This window comes from Gnatocerus cornutus, chromosome 5 (assembly GCF_029298725.1).
Source record: "Gnatocerus cornutus isolate USDA-ARS CGAHR chromosome 5, icGnaCorn1.1, whole genome shotgun sequence".
Lineage (NCBI taxonomy): Eukaryota > Metazoa > Arthropoda > Insecta > Coleoptera > Tenebrionidae > Gnatocerus > Gnatocerus cornutus.
The window spans coordinates 9,581,628-9,607,215 of NC_142237.1; the positions used below are offsets into that span (position 1 = coordinate 9,581,628).

At 36.9% G+C, this 25,588-nt stretch overlaps 1 protein-coding gene across 1 annotated transcript in view; it reads left to right on the forward strand.

The window, feature by feature from the left end:
* The window catches only part of LOC148174245 (acetylcholinesterase-like), a 40,322-nt gene extending 16,086 nt beyond the window's left edge, over positions 1 to 24,236 (forward strand). The window contains exons 2-4 of the mRNA XM_088035959.1: positions 14,214 to 14,296; positions 18,969 to 20,802; positions 23,930 to 24,236. Coding sequence (XP_087892085.1) covers positions 18,984 to 20,802; positions 23,930 to 24,060 — 1,950 coding nt within the window. The 5' untranslated portion in view covers positions 14,214 to 14,296; positions 18,969 to 18,983 and the 3' untranslated portion in view covers positions 24,061 to 24,236. The remainder of the gene's footprint in view (positions 1 to 14,213; positions 14,297 to 18,968; positions 20,803 to 23,929) is intronic.
* The last annotated feature ends 1,352 nt before the right edge of the window (positions 24,237 to 25,588 follow it).

Below are 25,588 nucleotides of genomic sequence, written 5' to 3' on the forward strand. Positions count from 1 at the left end.
CGAACCCTTACGACCGTGACGTCACTGTATTCAATGTCCTGTATTTATATCCAAGGGCGAGGGTGAGATTATGGAGCTTTACACATATTAATACACTTCCTGTAATGCAATTTTAGTAGTTAGGCGAAAGCTTAATTTAGTTTCGTAAACCTCGTCAAGATGACAATTATTACAAAGATGGGAAGATCTGTATTGGTCAGATTTTACAAGGCTTTCACAAGCACAGTTTTCTACTTTACTCCAAGTTTGGATCTTGTGGAGACGAAATGTCAGAAAAAATGTGGAAATGTTCCGGCAACTTGTGAGGTTCATGGTAATGACATGCTACTGAAGTGTTCGATTATTCTCATAGGTAATTTGCGGCTAAAACATGTCAAAATAATAATAATCAATAAGCGATATATTATAATACAAATAACAAGCTTTCGAGTCGAAATCGATTGAATCATGTCCATTATACTCAATAAAAACACAAGTATTTCTTTTAACATTTATTTCCATTGGAAACAATCAGTGAGTGATGAAATTTCAGATTCTGTGATTGTTTAAAATTTACCAATAAGTCATTATTCACGCCTGTGATTTGCAATCATTTATTTACAAAAAAATAATATAAATAACTATAATAATTCGAAAGAAATAGAAAAATTAAATTATGTCGACTAAATGTCTGTCATTATCGGATTCAATATTAGATGTACACCACTTGTTGATTTTATTGATAAATAATAAATTCTCAACAACATGCCACATACTGACACAACTGACATCGAGTTAAGAATTATTAACATGCAAGTAAAGATGTTCGTGCGATTTAACATTTTTCGGAAAATCGTCATGTAACCAACGTTTCCATGTCCGCAGAAAAATTGAATTTTAGGGCTCCACATAGCTGTGGCAATGCTGCAAAAAAGTCTACAATGGCCGATCAGAAAAGCAACCTTTACTACAACAAAAAACTTGACCATTATTAACATTTAGCATCAACAATTTTTAGTTCCTTTCAGTCGTCACTTTTTATTCTACAAACATCGACAAACTTCCTTACGAAGCCAAATTGCATTTCAAAGTGTTTACGGTGAACTGTGCAGTGAATTATTGTTGGGCTTATGATGTATTTTGGTGAATTTTCAAGACACGGAAAGTTCAACTTCCGGGACGCTTAACACAGCACGTTTATACCAACTTAGATAAAACATTTTTTAATTCAACAAAATTCTCAATGAGTCACTGTCCACAGAATAATAATAAATTAAATATTTGTCCAATTTGTCTGTTTTGACAGTAAACTGTTAAATTAAAATTCCACTCTTAAAAATAAAAAAAATTCAGTGTAATCCTTGTTCTAAAAGACCTTTTTAATCTTCAGGGTGATTAATTGGCCATGCGGACGCGATGACAACAAACACGCGAATGATTAAAGGACATTATTCCCATGACATATGCGTTTTTTTTTGTAGCGACTTTTAATGTTTCAACTTCACTCAATCTGAAAGGGATGAAATCGCAGTTCCGGCCTTTTTTTCATGTCGGGAAAATTTCGCAAAAAATAGTAAAATCAAAAACACTGTGGTTTTAAGAAGTTGATAGATATTCGTCGGCGAGATAAGTAAACTAAAGGGACGAAACGCTTTAAACGCAAATATAACCGACGGCTGTACTTTTATAGTTCTTTTAATTTTTGTAGTTTTAAGAGCTCACTTTGCGGTAATTTAATCCACAGAGAAGACGATCAAAAGAGCAATATTTTATTCTTAAAAGACTTTTGATTCTTTATACGAGGTGGTCCACCCAAAACTTTGTTATTTGTGAACGAATTTCAATAAAATTTAAAACAAAGATTATTGAAAACGTGAGGCTTAATTTGACGTTAATTAAACTATATCAAAAATTAAGAAAAAACTAGAATTATGTATAAAAAATAATTCTATAAAATATTAGCTCCATCCCTTGCAAGTTGCGTTTTCAGTGCAATTTGCCATTGCCACATTGTGGCCAACATGTTAAAATGTTACGCGGCGTTGCTAAGAAACAAGAAATGCCAGCAAAGGCCTGCCCACGACCTCCTAGATAATGACTAGGCGTGGATTTGTTCACAGATTTCACGATCATTTTGATAAAGTATTCTCTTGGGTTTTAACTAATTTCAGTGAATTCGGAAGAAGTCAAGTAAAAATTCAGAGAAGTTCGTGTCTGAGACTCATGAGATTGTCGTCTTTGTATGAGAATGTTATTGTAAAATTGTGGGTGAAGTAATCCGTGCTTTACGGATTGAATCTTCTACTAAAATGTCATTGTTAAGTTAGAAGATTTTATCATGACAAGCAGCAGATTCCAATGTTTAATACATATTGTTGTACGAGGTCGTTCAGTTTATTGTTCTACATTTTGTCTCGACTCTAACACGTCTGTATCTGAGAAAAATTAAATAGAGTGGCGTACTAATAGAGAAGTTACAAGTAAAAATACAAAGTATTCTAAGCGCCGCTTTGGAATCTTGAAAGTGCATCTTCACTATAATATCGGCATTTCCCAAATAAACGTTCTCGATACACATTCTATATTTTATTGGTTTTTGAGCCACGAGATAAGTCTGCACTCGCTCGTATCTGAGAATAAAGACTCGTTTTAAAAATCAACTAAAAGTGCGAAACGATTCGACAAACTTACATACAAAATGTGATATTATTATGTATTTAAAATGTATCAAGCTCTGGTTTAAACCAGTTCTAATATTTAAGAATCACCTGTCTACTTCAGTAATAATCAATTCTCTGAGATTCAACGAAAGATAAGAAGATAAGCTTGAGTTTATCGTACAGTCACGAATATCAATAATGCAGAATCGTAGAAATATTTAGTTATTCATTGTTATTTATGGAGCTCCACAAACATCCCTTAATGGGAACGTAAATTTAGCCTTTCACAGGCTGTTATCGATTGTCGGTAATCCCTCACCGCTTCATTAATTAAAAAATGTATCGAAAACTGTATTCCTTGTGTCGTGCTTCCTCTGTGGCAATCAATTATTTTATGGCGAGCATAAAAAGCAGTCCGTAGGCAAGCAACATTTCGACAATGTTTCATCATAATCCGCGCCATTTATAAGCCACGGCTAAGTTTTATGATAATAATCGTGTCGAATATCAAATGGGTCTTCTGAATCCGGAACGTTCATCACTTATGCCCCTATCTCACGATACACTACAACAATTAAAATATTTTACGAGGTTGGCGTGTCTGGCGACGACCTTGGCGCAGTGGGGCGCCCGCACGAAAAGGAAATGTTTTGCAAGGAAGAACCGCAACTGAGGATAAAACCTGATGTGTTTGAATAAATTCATTTGAGGAACACTGTAATTCTACCATGACATTCACGACATGGCGCAGTCGTTTATGGGTGGTCGCAAAGAAACGCGGCGCCGTGTATGGAATTTTTTAGCCCCGAAGTGACAAAAGTAGAAAATGGTGGATGCGCCGGGACGACATCGATTATCAACAATGAAAACTCGTCGGTTGTTATGTCTTTATCGATTCGATCAAGCTGCTTTATCCAAAATTTTTGCATCGAAATGAAGGCCCGATAACTCATTTCGTTCTTTTGTGATCGTGCCGCAATGCGTTCCGATAAGATCTCGTTATTAGTGTTCATGTTTATCTCGTTGTAAAATCCAGAAAATCGTCATTCGCCCATTCATTCTCCCCTTCTAACACTTTCTAACGATCGCAATCTTGAACGTTATTAAACATTTAATAAAACAGACGTTCCGAACGAACGGAGAAAAAGAGTAATTAACACCGTACTTGAAGACTGCTTATTTAAAATTTCATTCCCCCAGCTATATTTAAACGTAAACTGTCACCATCAACTTTAATTGCCTGGAAAACAATTAATTCTGATTTAAAATCGCGCCGAGAAAAATCCAAACGCGCTTCTGACTTCAGAAACTAATTAGAACGCCATATCAAGATCTGGGACGAAATTTATTCGCCACACGCACTAAACGGGTGTCGTTGTCCCCGTTGCGTTCATTACAAATTAAAAAAAATCGGAACGGAGCGGAGGTGAGAATTGTTTGCTTTATTTCGGGACAATCCGATCGATTCGCTTTGACCGTATTCCCTTATTTAGGTCAATTGCAAATAAGAACAGTCGTCCGAATACAACAATAAAAATGATAAATACGTTGCGGAAATTACTTTGGAGTTTCGGGGGGACTAATTGTAGGGAAAATTGTGAGAACACGCGACGGGCAGACCTGCACCTGTGGCTACTGCAATAGCAAAATATACCATGTTTTCCTCTATTAATCAAATTCTAGAGTCATTTTCATTGCAATTTCATTATGTGCCACCTCATTCATTTTGAAATGTTATGCATGAGACCAAATGAAATGTATTTTCGCAAACTAGTTCATCTGCATGGCACAGATTTGACCTAAATTTTGCAAACCACGAAATGGGGAACGTCGAAAAAATATGCAAAATTACGTTACCTGTCAACTTTTGCGTCTAAAGCCACAGGTTGTTTGTTTCTTGTCATTTTAATTAAGTCAGTGAAGTGTAAGCGGTCAGCGGCGTGGTTTCAACAGCGTGTATTTCAAACACAATTTTATTATTCTGAAGAGATTGTACTCAGTTTTACTGTTAAACTGCAATTACGCGAATCATCTGTTTATGATTTTCAAAAATCGTCTCTTTGTATTATTTGGAGCAGAAATTCAGCCAGCACTAAATGGTAAGAAGGCGAGGGCAAAATGGCACTTCTTGGCCGTGATACACACAAGAATTTTTAGGCAACATCATTAAATTTAGAAGTTAATTAATTTTTATTTATGATTTATTGACTTCATCATTTTATAGCAACTGAATAATTCTAAATATTTATGAATCCTTCAGAAAACTTCATATTATCTTGGGTGGCATTTTTCAGCACGACAATAATATGAAACTAACGATTGAAACAATTGAAAAATCGACCAAATTATCAGTTGCAAGACACTATTTATATAGAACGACAAAATAAAAGATTGAACGACGTGAAATTTTATTTCCCAGTAAAATAAAAAAATCGGGCGGCAAGTTATATTTATCAAGACAATAAAGATATTCTCCAGGCAATCAATTGATTCAACGTGGTTGTTTAATAACTTCAACGACAGAATGCAACAATGGCAGACTAAACAATTTTTTAACTTAATAAATTTAAGTTTCTCGACAGGCACAGCAGAACAACAAAATAAAACCAGCAAACCAGAAAGATATTTATAAAGAATTTATTTTATTTTTATTTTTTTATAAAGTTTGTATTTTTTTACTTATCGTTCTTAAATAAAAATATATATTTTTTTAACATAAGCCTACCCGTTTATTAACATTCAATGCTGAAACTACCTACCCCGATTTTTACAATGAACACTATTTGTATGGAAAATTGTATTTTGCCGTCCAAACTATTTATTGGAAAACATTAGTTTGCCGTTTTTAATAGATTTCACGACTGGTAATTTATTTACTTGTTGCGAGGTGAAGTTTGTTCGTCGCCGATTTTAGCCATTCTGTCGGAGAAAATATTAACAGTCGTTGAAAACATTAATTGTCGAGTACATATTTTTTTTGTCGCTTAAATTATTATTAATGTCTGACATTCACCTCTTTTCATCGTTCATACTCTGTCGCTCAGTTATTTAAATTTGTCGTTGATTAACAACTAATCAGTCAGGGTTTTTCTATCGGGAAAATCTTTATATTTGTCGTGCTCTTATATATACCCCTATTATTTTCTTTATTTACATTTGCAGTTTCGGCATGTGTAGCTTCACAATTTGTATGAATTAAGTTTGATGTGCTTTTTGATATTGTTGCAGCAGCATCGCTAGACAGGTTTATTTTGCAACAATTCAACACATCTTTGTTGCATATTACAGCATTTTGTCGATTCGATTTTACCCAAATAATTATAAAATTGGGGGTAATGTCGGTATCTTGATGTAATATGCAAAACTATGGATAGATGGCGCCACCATAGATCGGAAAAAATTGCGGGCAGAAAAGACTTACTTTTAGGCCGCTTTTGAGGTCTAAAAATCCCATTTTCAATTTAAGTCGCCTAAAAACGTAATTTAAGTGCTGCTACAGTAGTTATTTACACTACAAGCGCTGAAATGAACTCATAGCGAAACGAGTAGTTACGTGAGCGAGCTTTCGCTATGAGGTTTTCGCGAGAGTACTGTACGTTTTGCACATTGCTTTTTATATAACTATTGTTATTATTAAAAACATTGCCGCATTATTACTATTTAACTAAAATATAAACAATTATGACATTGAATGTGATAACAAAGATGCAGTGCAGTTAAACCCTAAAAATCAAAGTTTAGATATAAAAACGTCCATTCGCAAGGTTACAAATGTTTCTAATGCATTCCGGCGTTCTCTTTAAAGACCATCAATCACGTCATAAGCCGTTCTGATTTAAAATAAATACTTGTAGCCGTCTTTATTATTCAAGAGACTATTTTTTATTACATATCGATGCCAAGTGAACGAGCCACTCCATAAAATAAACACATCGTTAAGCCTACATTAAAGGCTGACATGTGTAAACACATATAAGACGTTAAATGCGCTTGTAAAAACAAAAGGAAAACAAATAAAGATAAGTTGAGTGAAAAAAATAATTCGATAAAAAAATGTCAACTTTTCATAAACATATCGGAATGTTGATGTAGATGTAATTAAAAGCAAAAGAAATAAATCCTCCTGCGAAACAGAGAAACATTAGTGACCCCAAAATCCAATTACACAAAGTACTAAACTTTAAAAACCACTCTGTGGACCTCGTTTTGCAGAACAAAACCGCTTTTATTTTTTTACGTTTAAAAATCATTAACGGTAAAAAGGAGCGTTAAGTGTAAGATAAAGCACGTTCGGCGATAATTCGGGAGCTCCTCTATTTCCTTTCTACGCTTACTTATTTAAAACAGCGCTTGACATTTTAGGAAGTCGGGTGTCCCTTTTATCGAACTGCACGGACCGTACATCATACACAAACCTATTTACAGGGCGGAAACCGTATCGTCTGGGGTGAACTTCGATACCCATGTCACAATTTACACTTCTGCAGCATATCCGATGTACATATTTTTCGATCGACCCCCATCCAAGCCGTTACGGTCAAATTGATTTAGCCGAAATAGCTATTTTTTTTTCGGTTCCATTAACTCGCGCATTTATTGTCAGAGAGGGTAAATAATTGACGAGATTTCTATTTCGGATGGTGCGCGACCGTGTGGCGAGCTTTAGTGAGTGCGGTAGATCGATGTGGTGCCGTACTCGGCAGTGCATCCGCAGAGAGGCCAAACTTTTGACCCCCGAACGAACGTACCCCTGACCCAGTCGTACCGAGGTCAGGCGCCGACTCGATCCGACAAATGCCACCCCGCTCATTTACCCCTCGCAATAATTTTTATGTTCAATTACGGGACGAAAACCGCGAATTCAACGAGACAGTTCACATTTACGTGACATATAAAAGAACTCTCCGACCTACTACTGCGTTTGATTTGATTATCGTTTATTATACCGACTGCGCCATTTTTTTTGGTGGCCTTGAACTTTGCCGGATTGGAAAATGGGCAAATGAGTGGATATTTCTTTTACACGTCCGGTCATTTGTGATGCCTGGCGTTTTCTTTATTTAAATTATATCGACCAGGAACCATTACCAGCCACACAGGAAAGCACTTCCAGTTATTTTTTAACTTCATGTCAAAAGCCCTAAAATAAATTCAAAATTGGATGCTTTCTCGATACATGCAAACTATATAAGAATATTACAAAGAATTATTCATTTATTGTTGTAACTTTAGTTTAACTCCGCCGACATAAATAAAAAACTATTTGAATTTGACAAATCAAAGAATGGCGGGTCTGTTAAAACACCAGCACGTGATAATGTAGTTTCACGTAGCTGCAGCTTGCGTAAAATCGTATAAAAAAAAATATATTTCTTTTGTAAATAAGTTATAACATTTCTTCACGTGCAGCTATTGAGAAACTTATTCAGCCTTTTTTTCGACGGTGTCGTGGATGTTTCCTCCCGAGTCTCATTTATTATAAAAATTCCGAAATCTGCACTCTGTTGAAGCGTAAAGACGACTGCACCAAATCATCCAATAGGAATGCAGCAAAATCTGTACTGAGAGGTTTTTACGCCGAATATCCTTGAAAGTCCGTTTAAAAAAAACACCAACACCGCAATCATCCCTACTTTTTTGTTATTTTCGAATTTCTAAGATAACTATTGAAAATACCAACTTGAAATAAAAATAACTGTGCATGTGAACTTTTGCAGCCTAAACCGAGTGTAGTTTAGACAAAACAATTACTGTATCTCAATTTCTAATAATAATTGACCATACGTCATAAGTTCATAAAGTCATAACTCATAACATAACTGTTTTAAGGTCCTTTAGGGAAATAATTACAAAGCCTTTTTTACACAGCAATTCCCTGCTTCAATAAAGCAATAAATTAATTAAAGCCCTTACATATTGTATGTCGAGAGATCACGTGAAGCGCTAATGTGAATATCGATGTGTCTAAAAAAATATAAATAGAGATAACAAACTTTAATGCTATTTTTAATCTAGACATATAAATATTTAATTGTTTCCATTCAAGAGTAATGCTTGTTAATATTAGATTAATTTTGTGGACACAGATAACGCAAAATACAAATTACTTTCAAAGCTTTTAATTTGGAATTAAGAAAATACAGTCAACAGCGAACAATTTTGATAGTCAAAATGACATTTTTAAATTATGTTGTGTTCAAACGACCAATAAAATGGAGGTAACATACCAAAACTAGCAACATTTTTACTCGCGACTGTATTTTCTCTTAAGCTACCCAAAGTCGAAGATTTCTAAGTTAGTTTTAAGGATTTAATCAATAACTCCAGTTATTGTAAGTTTCCAACATGGAAAATAAAATAAAAAACAGGCTAAATAAACCGTCTGCGTCTAGAGATTATATTTTTTAATAAACAAAACAAAGCTATCTAATTTAACTTTATAGACATTTTAAATAAATCCTTAAACAAGAGTCACAATCTCATAACAAAACACAAAAATAAGAAGCACGTTTGGTGTAAGATGTATAAAGTAGTGGTAGATCCAATAGACGAGAGTCTCCGGATTATAAGAAGTTTTTATGTTCACTTGATCGCATTTGACTAGCACGATGCCCTCAGTGTCGTGTTTCCCAGTAGAGAAGTTCGAAGATTGTCAATTCTTTTGTGTTTTTATTCTTGAGATCGGCGACTTAGAGTTGTTGAACTGTATATTTTTAGACCATATTTTCCGAAGCAGAAATTGTCACCTTTGCAAATCCTCGCACTCACAATAAGATCTTCCATCCGAAAAAGCCTTGACCTTTATCTCATCGAAAATCGTAAATAATTCCGTCTGAAATTTTCAGGCCGTATTGGCTGGAGGCCGCCGATAAATAACCGTCAAAGGTCAAATCTGCGCCTCCAACAACTCGATGGCGCGAGTTTAAATCCGCCAAGATTATAGGTGAGCGCCAGCGCCGGTGGCTGCCAACGCCACAGATTCAATCTTCGGCTTAGAGCCCGTGTCAAAATACATTTGTATGGGCGACAAGTCACGTGTTCACTCGCCAGTAAATTAACCCTCTTCGGAATTTCCCTCGTCTCTTTTTTTCCGACGCTGCACTCTCTCCCTCATCTAATTTAAACCGAATCTTGGGAATATAGCGCAAAAATCGATAGGACCAATCGCGACGCGGGCCTAAACATCCATTACAGGGTCATCGATGTTATTAATCGTTGCAAAAAGTCGAGGACATAAAGTCAACACTGAAATCCGATTGAATTAATTCGAAACACGATTGATCGATGTAGCCAAAGCGACATGAAAGAGTACTCGATAATAATCGACGAGCGAATGATGCTCAACGAGTTTGTATTGTTCTCAATGATAAATGGTTTTAATACAGCACTCAGCTGTAGAGAAGAATAAAACTAAAAAGAATCTTTCAACCGCGTCACTACTTAACGAGACCTAATTATCTTCGAAATCTGATCTAAAGTGCTTTAAGAAGAGAACAAAAATGTACCGACGCTAATGGACGGTGCAAAAATGAATTACGACCAAACAGCCATTAAGTAATTTACTTTAAGTTGTTTATTCTCTGGTGTATTCGTATAACGAATGACAAATAATCGGAAGGACAAACTCTGAAAGCTTACCGCATCCCAAGGACAAAGTTACGCATCCGTTTAAATATCTCATTATTCTTTAATCACACAATTTATTTCAAATTCAACAGGTTTCGACATTCAAAATACAGACATAGGATTCTTTCAAAACCCGTTTTTAATTAAATTACATTTCAAAATATTTCGAAGGGTCAAAAATTTAATAACGTGGTTTTTATAGTCATTTCTTTTCGCTTCGTTCGCTTTACTTTGCACTCCTGAATTCATATCCCCACCGCAAATAAAATTGCACATTTTCAATATTTGAATGTTCGTCTCCAAATTCTTCAATTTTCATATCCTAGGTTCCGGGAACTTGTATTTACCCAGATTTTGTGTTTTCATGAGCTGGCGTCCGAAAATTTTAGATTTTCCTTCATCCTGTAAAGTGACTAAAAACGAAAAATTTATTTAACATACTAAACTTCTTGTTTTCTTTAGCAATTTATAAAAACATAATAATTAAAGAAAAAAACTTAAGGATTAAAAGTCGGCAGAAAAATAGAAGAAAACTGAAATTGAATTCCGTCTCTACATATAAAAAATTTTCATACTTCATAAAAGTGACATTTTTACATAAATTAGAATTTTTCTTTGGTCTAAACAATTTAGAGGAAAAATTATTAATTAAAACAAACAGTGTTTTTCTGTCAAAACTGTTTTGAAGCAGATAATATAAAACAAAAACCAATTGCGCAAATTCGGCTTTAAAGAGTTTAAAAAACTGTTGATTGAATTCATAATCTTTCGAATTAAAAGCAATTCCAGTAGTATCCAAACAAATAATAGTCCCAACATCCGCTTATCAACATTTCGCAGTATTTCAAAACGGTTGTGATAAATTTCATTTCCAACCCGGCGCATCCACCATTTTTTAAAACATTGCTCGAGATCATTCTGTTAAAAAACTAAATAAAAGTTTATCCCCCAATCATATCGAAAAGGATTCTGTAAATATGGTTGATTAAATCGTAAATCAGCAGCCGACCTTCGCCATACACCACACTTTTATCGATTCAATAAGACGCCGCTATCCTGTCCAATTTTTACAACGGTCTAAAGCTCCATTCTTTGTGGTCAAGAATTAAAGAAAATAGACCTGAAAGGAGACTTATTAGACGCTAATTATCCCCATCCAAGCGGCTCATCTCGAAATATTTATCAACTTGCCTTATCGTGCCTAATGCCAGTTTTCTCCATCCTCCCGTCATCATTTTCCCATTCTTCTCATCCTGTCATTATCACGCATGATGAATTCCGGACCAGACAGTACACTGTATTCAATAATTAATTCCCCACAGTATTGTTGTTTGTGATCTGATAATTAGTGCGTCGTTGACAATATTGAAGAGAACAAGCGTAATCACCGCACGGAACAATTATTTCGAGGCTAGAACAATGCAGTGGGAACAATGCATATTAATAAGTACGATTTATGAGCCGTCTAAGATATGGGACGTATAAACGTCCTTTATGCGACCCGTTTGCCATATTTCACGGTGAAGGCCGCTGTCCGAGGGTCTATCGTCGTAATCGTTTAAGTTCGAACGGAAGGAAACACCCAACTGACAACTCCTCCATTTGCAATAATCACCAAATACGTGGCATTGATTTGCAGCTCCTGCAATTTGGCAAGTGAAATGTCTAAGCAAATTTGGGACCACGCAACCGACATTCAACGCAAAGACGAAGTCGTTATACAAAGAATCAAGCATAATAATACCCCAAACTTCGTATACAAGAAACTTGTTCATTTAACAGCCTCGGTTCGGCGTATACAGACGCTTTACTAACTTTGGTAAGAGGCCGTTAAATCCTTAATACCGACCGTAATTAATACTTTCATGCATAAGCACAAAAAACGACTTCAGGCACGAAATAACGCATTTCGAAAGGTATATCACATAACCAAATTAATTTATTGAAACCTGAGCAACTAAACCAATAAAAACAATAAAGTTAGGGAGCACATCACCAAATAAGATCAATACTCCCAAAGCACGTGTTTCCACCACCAGTTTACCGAAAAGAAAAACAAAGATGTATTGATTCAAAATTTAATTGCACACATGTTTCTGAAGGCTTGTTAAGTGCACTAAAGAAAGGAGATACAAAACTTGTTTCCCGTCTGCCAAATTGTAGTCGCACAGATTCATCAAAGATAAAATAACAAGAAACCAGCTACCAACTGACCTACATCTGTGAGAAATCTTCACGATCATGAAAAGTGGAGATGACCACCATGAGCTCCATTAACAGAAGAGAATTGCTTAGTGCTACTTAAGCCAACATTGGCGCGATGAATGTGGTTTTGTGTTCATTGATAGACGTACTGTCCAGGTCCGGGTATGGAAGCTTCCTAACACGAAAATAGATGATCGATAGGTTCAAGAAATACACTCTTTCAGAGGTCAGTCATGGCGTGAGGAAGCATTTTTCTTTCTGGTTTTTATGATGATGAATCGTGCTGTATTTACGTGATATGAACTCGTAGATGTATGTAAAAGAAGAAACGTCCGCATCATAATAACATTATGTAAAAAAGGAAATACAATTTCAATTTTTCATTGCGGAGATTTGAATTTGATTCGGTGAAATTAACGCTCACGTTTCCGCTCAAAGATTACTTCAGTTTATTACATTGATTTCTTATTTTCCTATTCGTTTACTACAATTTTAGTAAAAATAAAAAAGTACCAATAAAGCTTAGAATAGAAAGAGCCCATAAGGATGTTTAAAAATTATACAGAAAAAAGTAAAAAAGCGCTAATTTAATTAGAAATTTATAATTTCATTAATAAAATTAGACTCCACACGAGTTACTTCGGTTTAAATTTTTTACTGATTTACTTAAACTAAATTTTAATAGCTATTTTACTCATGGTAAGGTGAGGAATTTAATTTAAGCAGCTCTTGAGCTTTTAACGCATTGGTTGCTATACGATCGCCTTGCTGTCAGGTATTAAACAGTTCGGAATTTCTCTAGGTGCTAGAATCGCAAAAAATATCAAAAGAATTCTTCTAACAAACTGACTCTTGTGTAACTAAAGCGATTTGACACTGTTTGATTACAATAAAAACATAGGAAAATGGGATAGAATAGTCCCACAGAATAGTTCCTGAAGCTTATGCTTTGGCCACTATCTAGCGGACTGTCTTATCCTATGAAAAGGGATTTAGCCTATTTTATGTAAACGGATCCCAGCGCTTTTTATTTGAAGCTTTTTCTGCCTGTTTTACAAATTAGTATGAATCGAGAATGCAATAAAGTATTTTGTAACTCTTGAAATGGAAGTTTCATCGACTAGTCCATAAAATGACCGTAACGGTTAAAATGTAGCGTTTACGTAAAATCTCATAATATAATGTATTCGTCGCAATGCAACCTAGTTATAGCCGAAAGTAGTTATTTCCGAGCAACGTCTCGTAATTAGAGGAAAATGCAGATTTGGCTCGTTCCCGTCCGGTTCGCTCCAGAAATCTAGTTTAGAAGAACGGCTTAAACTTAATCTAAGAAAACAGATCTCGTCTCGATGCATCCCGTCGAGATATTCAGACGGGAACGTAAAATTCCTCACCTCGTTCCTCCAAGTTTCAATGTCAGGAGTCTTTTATGTGCCGTGTAGCGCAGCAGCGTTTCGAGTTTCACGCGCTAATGGAATTGTTGCCCTATTTCAACTTCTGGAATATTTTACAGCTTGATGGAGATTTGATGTTATTATCGGAATCTTCACCGGACGCGATATTGTAAAGTTGCGTGAGAAAAGTGTGCATGTCATGTCCACACCTTGGATTTTTCGTTCAGATAACAATACGGCAAAAAATGAACTACATGTTGGTTTTTTATCAAAGTGCAGATTGGTGATTTATTGTCGGCAATTAAACTTTGACAACTTTTTTCACTTTGTGTTTTTTCTTTTGTTGCAGAAAACTGGGGTACTGAGTGCCGGTTACTCCGACCTAGCATAGCAATATGCCACCACATGCTGTGTACTGTTGACATTTATTCAGTAAGTATTTTTGGTGTTGATTGCTTCCAAAAATATACGGGAAAATGTGTCAACACGTTTAATCGAGTCCCGAGGTGAAAAGGGAATGTTCGATATATTGCTACGATTTTCACCGGGATACTCCCACTGCAATAAATCAAATCGATTTAATGAAAATCCCCTGAAAATTTCAGTTATCACTGATACTGAAATATACAAAAGCTGGGCCTCTTCCCAAGAAAACTTCATCTGCAGTATTGATTATATTATCAGTGAGTGCAGTAGATAAATATTTACCTAATTACATCCGTGCATTCAAAGGCAGTCATGTAAGAACATGGATGTTACAAAATTAGGATTGCAAGAAGATCCTTTTAGTATCCTTCACGTTTGTAGACGGAAAGTGATTACAGAAAGACTTGCTCTGGTCAAGTTATGAACTTTATCCATCAAACTTGAAAGATACTTCCTATGGCGGCAAACTGCCCTTAGTTCCATCTAGCAATGAAATAATTAAATATTTTGCTGAATCTGCGGATATTGCAGCCAAGCACCTGCATGCAGATCGGTGGATTTCCTTGGTTCAATCTAATGTAAGCCATTTTCGAATCAAGTGTATTATACTTTTCTAATTAAAATTTTAAAATAACATTTGTGGTGTTTAAAGGATTAACATTAGGCTTTCAATTTTTTGTAGATTAAGTTGCAACATTGCATGTTCCTTGGGGATCATTTTACCTCTAATATAAATAATTGTATGATATTTGACAAAAAACAGTGAAAAAAAAACACAAGCGAGAAAAAGAATCTTTTCAGAATGTATTTTTTGGTGTAAAAAATATATTCACTCTTTGAAAGAAGAGGATTGGATTAGATGCAGTGTGTGCCAAAAATGAGCTCATGATCAATGTGCAAGAAAAATATATTCACTTGCAATTTCTGTTTGGCGGAATTAAAAACTTCTAAAATCAGAAAAACTTTTCGTTTTTGCAAAAAAAACATGTATTTTATTTATTAAGTAAATTTCATTTAATGTTTATTTATGTCTTCAATAAGAGTCTCTATTTTGTTGTTACTTCTTGTTATTTAAGTTTATTTTGTTTTTATCTTAATGCTTAAATATATTCAATGTTTCCATTAACTTTTGCTTAACTTATCAAACTTTTTGAACATAACACATCCTTACGATAGAAAAGGAATCATTTTACCCCAATCGAGGGAACATTTTACCTCTAATCTATGGGTAAAATGGTCCTTCTGCAGTCTTGCACTTAATTCTTATTTTAATGAAAATGGTGCAAAATTTCGGATGCATTTTTAGGCGGACTTGTAGTACATTAAATGTCATGCATAAGTGCTAGATTTATCAATATAAAAGTTTTGTAGCAATAGTGCTAAAAACCTTAGAGGGATCCCCGGTCTCCCCTATTAGTCCAGCCCTGTTTTGTAACAAACTGGATTTTTTGTCTGAAATTATCGACAACAGTCGTAATTACGTTTAAAATAACTACCCGTTATTCCATTAATGCATTTTAAATTAATTCCGTCAAGCCGTCACTCAACAGTGTAGAATAATCAACTACGCCAATCTATGAATAACTATAATAAGATCTCAAAATAGATGAAGTACCTGTAATTGTTCGTGTTGCCTATTAACTAGTCAATAGTTTTTAGATTACCTGTATTCGATAAACACAAATGCATGCCTGTAGTGTTAGTATTATTTAATGACAGTTTTGCAGTGTGTTTGTTAAAATTTCAATGGATCCAGGCAGCATCCTGTCCCAATAAAGCCGTAAATGCGCAATTCAATCTGTAAAAAATCTCTCATTCAACGCCACAAGTGCACCATCTCCTCCGATCATGTTTAACTCCGGGGTCGAGGTAATGACAAGGATTCGATTTTACAGCACTAGTTCTGAGATTGATGGCAGCCGGAATCACAAGATCATCTAACTTCTTGAATATATGCATCGAGGTGACGGAGAGGGAAAGTATTTGAGCGAGACATGCCGTAGAATTCGACCAAACCAAGATTATGATAATCTCAAAGGACTGCGAAACAGGATAAACCATTGAAATGCTGTGGATAACGAAATCTGCGGAATAATTACCAGTCTGTTTATACAAAAAAAAGTTTAAACGCTCATCCAAGTTAGCTGTGGAAGCAAAACTTTGTGAAGTTGGCGTATTGAATTGTTTTTCGAGCGCACTCGAGTCCCGCCAATTCCGCGGCCAACTCGATGCGAATAATTAGCGAAAACCGGCCCGAATCGCCACGGGTTGAAACTTTTAACGAGCTTTCTTGCAATAATGAAAGGGCAACATCTGTTTTTGATGAGACCCGGTTGTCTAGTCCCAACCCGGAACTCTTTAAAGCCGGCATCGATCCGCTGGCTATTGTTTGGTTCAACGGAAAAAAAGGGAATAGCAAGCATCCTAATGAAAATTTATTTCGCTCTGTTTGCGGCGCATCGGAGCGCGCCAATGTCCGTCCGGGGCGTCAAACTAGTTAAATTACCCGGATTAAGCATCGGTGCCGATGCAAATGAGCTTAAACTAACAGATCCGGTCCTGCAGTTGGCGCTTGCATCCGTGTATAACTCATAATAGGAGAGTCCGGTCAACCGGGTCTATCCCGGGTCTCCAATTAGCGAGCTCACTCTGATTGTAATTAGTGCAGTGCTAGAGCTCGGCGCCTAGGGCGCTGCTCTCGCTGCCATTGTGTACGAACGTAATGGGATCATGTTACCTGTGTATAGGGATGGGCTCATTATGTCCGTATTTCAAGGAATATATCGCTTTACATTTCTTTGCCTCGCTTCTGAGCGAAATAATTACGAACGAAGGGTCCTACCGATCCGCATCCCTTCTCGGAACTTTTCTGGGCCGTCAATATCACAAACAGATAAGTCGGAAAAAGAAATTTCAATATATCACGTGCGCGCAGCCACCATTTTAACGATCAGGGAAAACATGGGCTTTAAACTTGTGTGGTGCAAAGGTTTTGGCAGGCCTGCCAAAGACAATTTTAACAACAGACGTTACCCACATTTTGTATAAACCATTTTGGCTCTTTTACCGCCAACATCCAAAACCGCGAATAATTTATTTATTTGCCGTTTCTTTACGCCGGTTTTTCGCTAATTTGAACATTTATTCAAACTAAGCCTCTAAACGCATCAGTGCCGTCACTTATAATACATAAAACTAGTTTAACTTCCTGCAATATTCAAGACGAAGAAATTTAGCCTTGACCACTCTAATTTCAGTATTAGTTGTAATGTATGTACGTTTCAAATGAGGTCGCAATTTCATTTATCCTCGTGAATCCAATAGCTGTCAAATAAGAGCAAAGTTTCTTACAAATTTATGGTCCGGAACCGGATGAACTAAGACTAATAAATGCAAGAATGGCGGAGAGATCAAAATCAATACGGAAACCATCAAAATCATGTGAGTTATAAAATTCACAAACTTATTATTCTAATTCGGTGACTAACATTATAGCATTGTTTTTCCATTGTTTCCGATGCTCCTTAAAGCACTGTTTTGTGAGTTGGTATACCTGTCAACTGCTTGTCAAAACTATTTATGAGATTCATCCAATAGTAAACGTCATTTGATAACAGCTGATACTCGAATGATGTTTCACCAACTTAACCGTTTTAGGAAAATGTTCCTAAATAAAAACTTTGACTTATTTTACTAAAAAAACGGTAAAACTATACATTAAAAAAAATTATGCAAAATACACGTTTCATAAGACAGTCTAGCGCACTTGTGCTTCCGAAAATTCCCTAAATCCGTGTTTATTTTTTTTGATTTCAAAAAGGTTCTACCTACAATCATGTTTACATAAATTAAAATGTATGTTGGTGAAATCCGTGATTACTAAAATAACACGGAACACAATGTAATTTTTTCACTGAATTAAAATGTTCAATCAGAATTTCCCTATCATTCATAACGTCAGTGACACAACCAACAAATACAATAATCTAACAAACAAACCCACAAATTTAATGAACCTCAATATCCTACATCTAAATAAAAATGTGAGGGCAGAAATCCGTAAAATTAATTAAATCAATTTTCGGTTTAACAATACTAAAACAGGCAACGCCATCGAATCTAATCAAGTCTATGAAATAATCTAAATAGTATTCAAAAACTGGTACTACGAAATTTTAATCAGTTAATTAACTAGTTAACTAACTAATTAGAAACACTAATTTGCTTCATTACAGCAACTTGAGGCGTTTTCTTCAATGATGGACAGATAAGATTTCCAAATGATTTCACTCTGAAAGTTGAAAGCTAATTGATAACTTTATAAACAGTTCTATAAATAAAAAATCAGCTCATAAGCTTTGTAAACGATAAAAATTACTGTGAAAAAATAAATTTTCCCGAATATTTTCTGTAATCTCATCTGCATAATTGGTCTTTATCGGTAATAAAAAGTGTTATCGGTCGGTGCGAAATCCTTTATTTTCTTTTATTGCCGTTTTAATGTAAAAATAGTGCGACGTCTTGTGGAAAGCCGTCCACACGGCTTCCAGGTCGCATACAAACGACCCTTCAAGAACCATATTAAACGCAAACAACTGTTTAAATCATCCGTTACGGTCTGACCCAAAGTCCAGTCAGTAATGATCCGTTCGGTTATTTATAGCTTGTTTTGTTTCAGAATTATTGAAAAGCGATGACTGGAGCGTGGGCGGCGTGCCTGCTGGTGAGCTTTCTACTTCCCTCATGTATCCCAACAGCGCACAGAGGCCGCCACCATCCCCCCGAGCCTCACGCCGAAGCTTACCACATGTCCCGAGACCCGTTCGACCCTCATCGGGACTCGGAGGAATTCCGTCGAGACGCCCCCGACGACAAGCGAGAATTCACCAGACGCGACTCCGAAGATGATCCCTTAGTTGTTCAGACTAAGAAGGGTAAAGTCCGGGGCATCACGTTGACGGCCGCAACCGGAAAGAAAGTCGACTCGTGGTTGGGCATCCCTTACGCGCAGAAACCCGTCGGCAACTTGAGATTCCGCCATCCCCGACCTAGCGACAAGTGGGAGGGTATACTCAACACGACCACGATGCCGAACTCGTGCGTGCAAATAATAGACACAGTGTTCGGTGACTTCCCGGGGGCCACCATGTGGAACCCTAATACGCCTCTTAGCGAGGACTGTTTGTTCGTGAACGTGGTGGTGCCGAAACCGCGACCTACGAGTGCCGCCGTGATGGTGTGGGTGTTCGGGGGCGGGTTTTACTCGGGCACAAACACGTTAGAAGTTTATGATCACAATATCATAGTCTCAGAAGAGAACATTATTCTAGTTTCCATGCAGTATCGAGTGGCCTCGCTCGGTTTTCTCTATTTCGGAACGCCGGATGTTCCCGGAAATGCCGGCATGTTCGACCAAATGATGGCGCTCCAATGGATACATGATAACATCGCCGCTTTTGGCGGCAACCCTAATAACATCACCCTTTTCGGAGAATCGGCTGGGGCAGTCTCCGTTTCCCTTCATTTACTTTCCCCTTTATCCAGGAATTTGTTTTCTCAAGCGATCATGGAATCGGGGAGCGCCACTGCACCGTGGGCGATCATCTCGCGTGAAGAAAGCATCCTGAGAGGACTGCGATTAGCAGAAGCGGTGGGCTGTCCACACGAACGCCACGAACTTTCCGCCGTCATAGACTGTTTGAAAAAGAAAGACCCAATCGATTTGGTCAACAACGAGTGGGGGACGTTGGGCATCTGTGAGTTTCCTTTTGTTCCGGTCATCGACGGAGCCTTTCTAGATGAATGGCCTTCGCGAGCGCTCGCCAACAAAAATTTCAAGAAAACCAACATCCTAATGGGATCCAACACGGAAGAGGGTTACTACTTCATTATTTACTATCTAACTGAGCTTTTTCGAAAGGAAGAAAACGTTTACGTCAATCGTCAAGAGTTCCTCCGAGCCGTCACCGAACTCAACCCTTATTTTAACTCCATCTCGCGTCAAGCAATAGTCTTCGAGTACACCGACTGGCTCAACCCCGACGACCCCGTCAGCAACCGAGACTCTCTGGATAAAATGGTCGGCGATTACCACTTTACCTGTAACGTCAACGAATTTGCCCATAGATATGCAGAGACTGGCAGCACGGTGTATATGTACTATTACAAGCATCGCACGGTGGCTAATCCGTGGCCATCGTGGACGGGAGTGATGCACGCCGACGAGATCAATTATGTCTTCGGAGAGCCATTAAACCCTACAAAAAGTTACACAGCACAAGAGGTAGATCTTAGCAAAAGGATCATGAGGTATTGGGCCAACTTCGCTAAAACCGGCAACCCCAGTCAATCACCTAACGGAGTGTGGACACACACGTATTGGCCCCCACACACAGCTTTCGGAAGGGAGTTTTTAACCCTCGATGTCAACTCCACCGCCACGGGAAGGGGGCCTAGGCTTAAGCAGTGTGCCTTCTGGAAGAAATACCTACCTCAACTCCAACAGCAAACGAGTAGGTACCCCTTTATACGACATCGTAATAAAATGGAATCATCATTTCGAGTTATTTTATCGCATTTTATCCTTTTTTAAACAAATCTCTGCCAACGTAAAGACACCAAATCCTCTAGTTCTGCGTAACGTAGCTGGATTTGTGCGGGATGGAGCTGTTTAGATAACAGCTTGCAACGGAGCGAAGCCGAGTTTATGCAAATGCAATTTGAGCCAACCGAAGTAGCTTTTACGTTTCGCCTAACTCGGTTAGACTTTCCCTCGACGAGCGCCGTTATTTCGGACACTTTGGGTCATAAATTCCTCAATCCAATTATGAAATTCCGTGTTTTGTCCACACTGAACGATTTTACAGGAAACAAACTACTTTTTACTCATTTCTTCCACAACAACGAACACATTTCAAAATTTGAAACAATGGCTCCACTTTTCGTTTCTTGTCGGCGGTTTTGCGTTACACTTTATTGTGGCCAGCGTCTGGCGATTTGCGGACAGTTCGTCCCCGACTTTTTTAGTCCCGGTCAATTCGTCCCCTTGAAAATTCGTGTCTTGCAAATTTGTCCCTGAAAGCTTTGTTTACATGCGCTATAATAATTATAAGAGCTGCACCGTAATTTGCGGTCACATACAATAAAAATGTAATCCGTTTTTCATAAGTTATTATTTGCGTAGGGTCTGGCAATAGCTGTAGCCACCGCTAAAATTGTCGTTAATAATAATAATGTATTATGTAAGTTTAAAAAAAACAGTATTTATATTATTAACATTGCAGGAAAATAATGTGCTCTTTCAAAGTAATTTTTTAGATGTTCTCTGCATCTGATCATTAAAAAGTCCGTTGCAAAATGATAAAGACACATATAATTTTTATTATTTTAAAACTTACATGCGGGTATTTGGGATTTTAATTTTGCCCCAATAATTGTATTACTGAAATAGTATTACACCTCAAAAATTACGAAAATAAGTGCTTTTTTCATTGAATAAGAGTCAAAACTCGATTTTCAGTTCGCACTAAGAACTAACTGCTTTTACTAAAGTTTAATAAACAAATTTAACAACTTTAAATACCAATATAACCACCCTGCTTTTCAATTAACTTAAAAATTCTGTTTTTCATAGAATTATAAGTATAGATTTATCAGAATATCTTGACGTATTGTCTCTTACAAAATTTAACCTACTAAGTTTGTCATTATGGGGAAACCCGCGAATCATTTTCTGACGACGAATATGGGGGCTTCTTCTAATTATTCGCGAAACTGTAGTTTTATCGGCTTCCAAATTCAGCTCTCGACGAATTTGATTCGCACTTTTTAAAAGATTTGAAGGATTTCGCAGCACTAGTGCTTCAGTACGCCTAGACAGTTTTCTTTTTCGTCCTGTTGACTTTCGCTTTCCATAATTTTCTTGATCTTGTAGAAATTTTCTTATTACATGGTCCGATCTACCGAGTAGTCTTCCAATATGACGCGCCGAGTTACCTGCTCTGTTTAATTCTATATGTAATAGTATTGTGAGAGAAAGAGTAGAAAGTTTAAAAAAGTGAATTTTATTTGTTGTACCTTGTGTATCAGGGTTGATCAATAATTTGTCCAACTGAAAATCGAATTCTGTCTTTGCCCCTGTTACACCAATTTAGATATTTTTTAACGTACAATTTAAGTTTAATTCTTTGGTATCTTGTAACCAAACTCATTGAAAACGATTTAGAATTTTTTTCAAACAATAATAATAATTGTTATTAAATGTTATTAATGTTATTTAATTAATTATCAATCTCTAATGCGTCTTTATCGCATGCTAAAATTTATTTTTTGTATGTCTTCTCGATAAATGTTTTTATTTACCAGTAATTTTATTATATTTGATTTTATTAATTGTAATAAAACAAATTTTCTTAGTATATAGCTACCTTGTGTTGCAGAGATCAATTTTAAGTAAAATTATATAAACCACATTCTTCAATTATTATCAAAAATCACACCGGGATGAATTAAACTGGAGGCAAATTGCATTGGGGACGAAAAAGCCCGAGACAAATTGACCGGGGGACGAATTCTCGGGGACCAATTGACGGGGGCAAACTGTCGGGAACGAACTGGTCGTATCCCGTGTCTGACGACCCCGCAGCTTTAGCAGCAAAAGAAAATTTGAACTTTAATTGGAAGATAAAAGCTCCCTTGAAAAGAAAACGATTATGGCCTTAAGCAAATCGCGAAGAAAATCGCTTGTCATCTCATGCCATTTCCGTATTAGATGAAGTTTCTGCGCTCTTAGATTTTGAATGACAGGAATTTGGTGCTGTCGTAACAGTATGTTTGCGTAATTATTAAAGTTTGACTACATCCGCGGTTTTGCCAGAAAAATATCTGCGGGATGTTCATGTTTGTCTTGTTAATTCACCAGCGTGTATAACCGGGCAATTTCATAGTTGAGGGGTCTGTAATTCAGTGGGAAATTATAAAACATTTACCTCTCTGCATCGCAGTTTCATGGACCCGTGTAAGTTTGAAATGAAACATTGTTATGCTCGCTACCCCTATTCCAATTTGGCTGCGTAATTGGACCAATCAAGCTGTCACGTTATTTTCCAATAACAATAAGATGTATTTGGAAGAGAGACGGAGGAATCAGGAATTCGTTTCATTCAGTTTATATATATTTAAGTGGGCACATTTGCGACCTGTAATACAATGACTGCGGCGAACCTTCCAACGACCACATAGCAAACCCTGTGGGAATACCGAATGCCTTTTTTAAGGCATGTGTCCAGAATATCGGCGATACGATGATGTAGCCATGAGCACGGCTCTGCTATATTTTCCTTTCGCTTTAAAAGAGATTAACGCGGAAATTCGTCACGAAAATTAAAAAGTCTGTAGTGAGATAATTTACGCGAGTTAAATATTTACTCGGGCCGCTGGTGACACTTCACGTTTTTCGCGTTTGTAAATAATTAAAGTTAATTTTTCTCCGGTGCTACAAAACTCGATGAAATTGTAAATGTTTTTTTTTCCAAGCGAGTTCTAATCTCTGCCCCTTTTATCTCCATGTCACAAACTACCTCGAATTAATAGCGAGCGAAAAGCGGTGATTTAGACTCATCGATTCTTGTTTTTTTACAGATGATCTCCAGAATCAACCGCCTCGCCAAAACTGTACGGACGGAGCGAGCTCTTTGCGATGGTCGTTGGGCGGCGCTGCAACCCTGCTGATGGTGGCGGCAATGGCGGCGCTCCGATCGGGACCTTTCTAACAGAAAAGAAACGCACCCAGAGGAATTCCCTTGAAGCGCATTAGAAACTAGCGCCTTGAAACATATCCATTAGTGTGTGAGGCATTAAAAAAGTAAACAACCAACACAAAACAAGGAATTCGACGAGTCGATTTATAGATTTTCGCTTTTATCGCTACGTAGAGTCAATCAATGCTGCAGCAGACTCGCTTGTGACGTAACAAATTCATGTTCACCCGGCCTATACAGGTGGCTGCAATGCGATCGGAATTGTCGAATCGCTGAAAGACTAAAAGGAACAGATTCATTTTTCAGTTTTTGCATAGGTGAGAGGGCGCTGCCAGCGACCACACGCACTAAATTTTTATACTAATTGTATATGATACGGACCAGTGTTACGAGGTTGCAGAGATTGCTTCTTAGCAGCTTAATGTTAGGGCCTATTACTGTTAGTTTTTAGCCACTATCACTTAGTTCTAGGGCTGTGCATTATACATGTGAAACGAATTTTCATGTCCCCCTTTGGCCGGATCTGTCGCTCACAGCAAAGATGGACAGGGACGAAGACCCTGAACAATTGCCAAATTGATTGCAAAACAACAAAACAAACTCTAACTCTGCTATACTATGTCTTTGCTGCCTTATGAATTCATGAACAAATAGTTGACAAATAACTATTGGATCTCTCTATCCTAGTCTAGTAGATAGTACTCTAGTGCCTCCGCGATAGTAGTATTAGCGTTCTGAGTGATTTTTATCGATTAAAAAACATTTATCATGTCACGTAGTCACTCAGTCGCCTTTTTTCTTACGCTCGCCCTGCATTTACTACTCAAACATATCCAGATTATGGTGCAAAACAAAACTATCTAAAATACCTAAAACTTAGAAAATACTCTCAAAACACTCTGTACATAACTAAAACAACTCTTATGTTTAGCTGAATTGAATGTTGTAGACCAGGCAGTGGACGCCATGTTCCAAAGCTACCTTCCAGCCAACCTGTATATAACCGTGAATCCCCGATTAGATCAGTATTACCACTACTCCTCCCATCGTGCCACTAGAATCTCAGCCGATGTGATAGTTTCTTTGCTTTTATTATAAAACTTATAATTTCGTGCATGATGGAACATGGCAACCTCCGTCACTTTGTAGATAAGTGTTAGTTAAGTTATTGGCATCGATAGGTAAGAAGTGGCAATGCTTCTGAATTAATTAAAGTCAAACTAATAATTGTTATCACCAGAAAGCAGATGGCGCTACGGCGAGATGAAGTACGTGATTACGCACGTATTCCATGTTTCCGTTCCACGTCTGTGAAACTCGACCAGTAATGTAAATTTTGTAACGTTGTCGTAGATTTTCATAAAATTGCACTGGATGTGAATTAGATAATTGTTATTGTTTTTTAGCTGAGGTTCTCAAATTGAGGAAACGGTTTTTTTCAACACGCTGTAGGATTAATCGGCTGATTAATCGCTTTATAATAAATTTAAAAGTTTGCAATTTGATGTGAGCATTCACGACAAAAGGTTTCATGTTATTT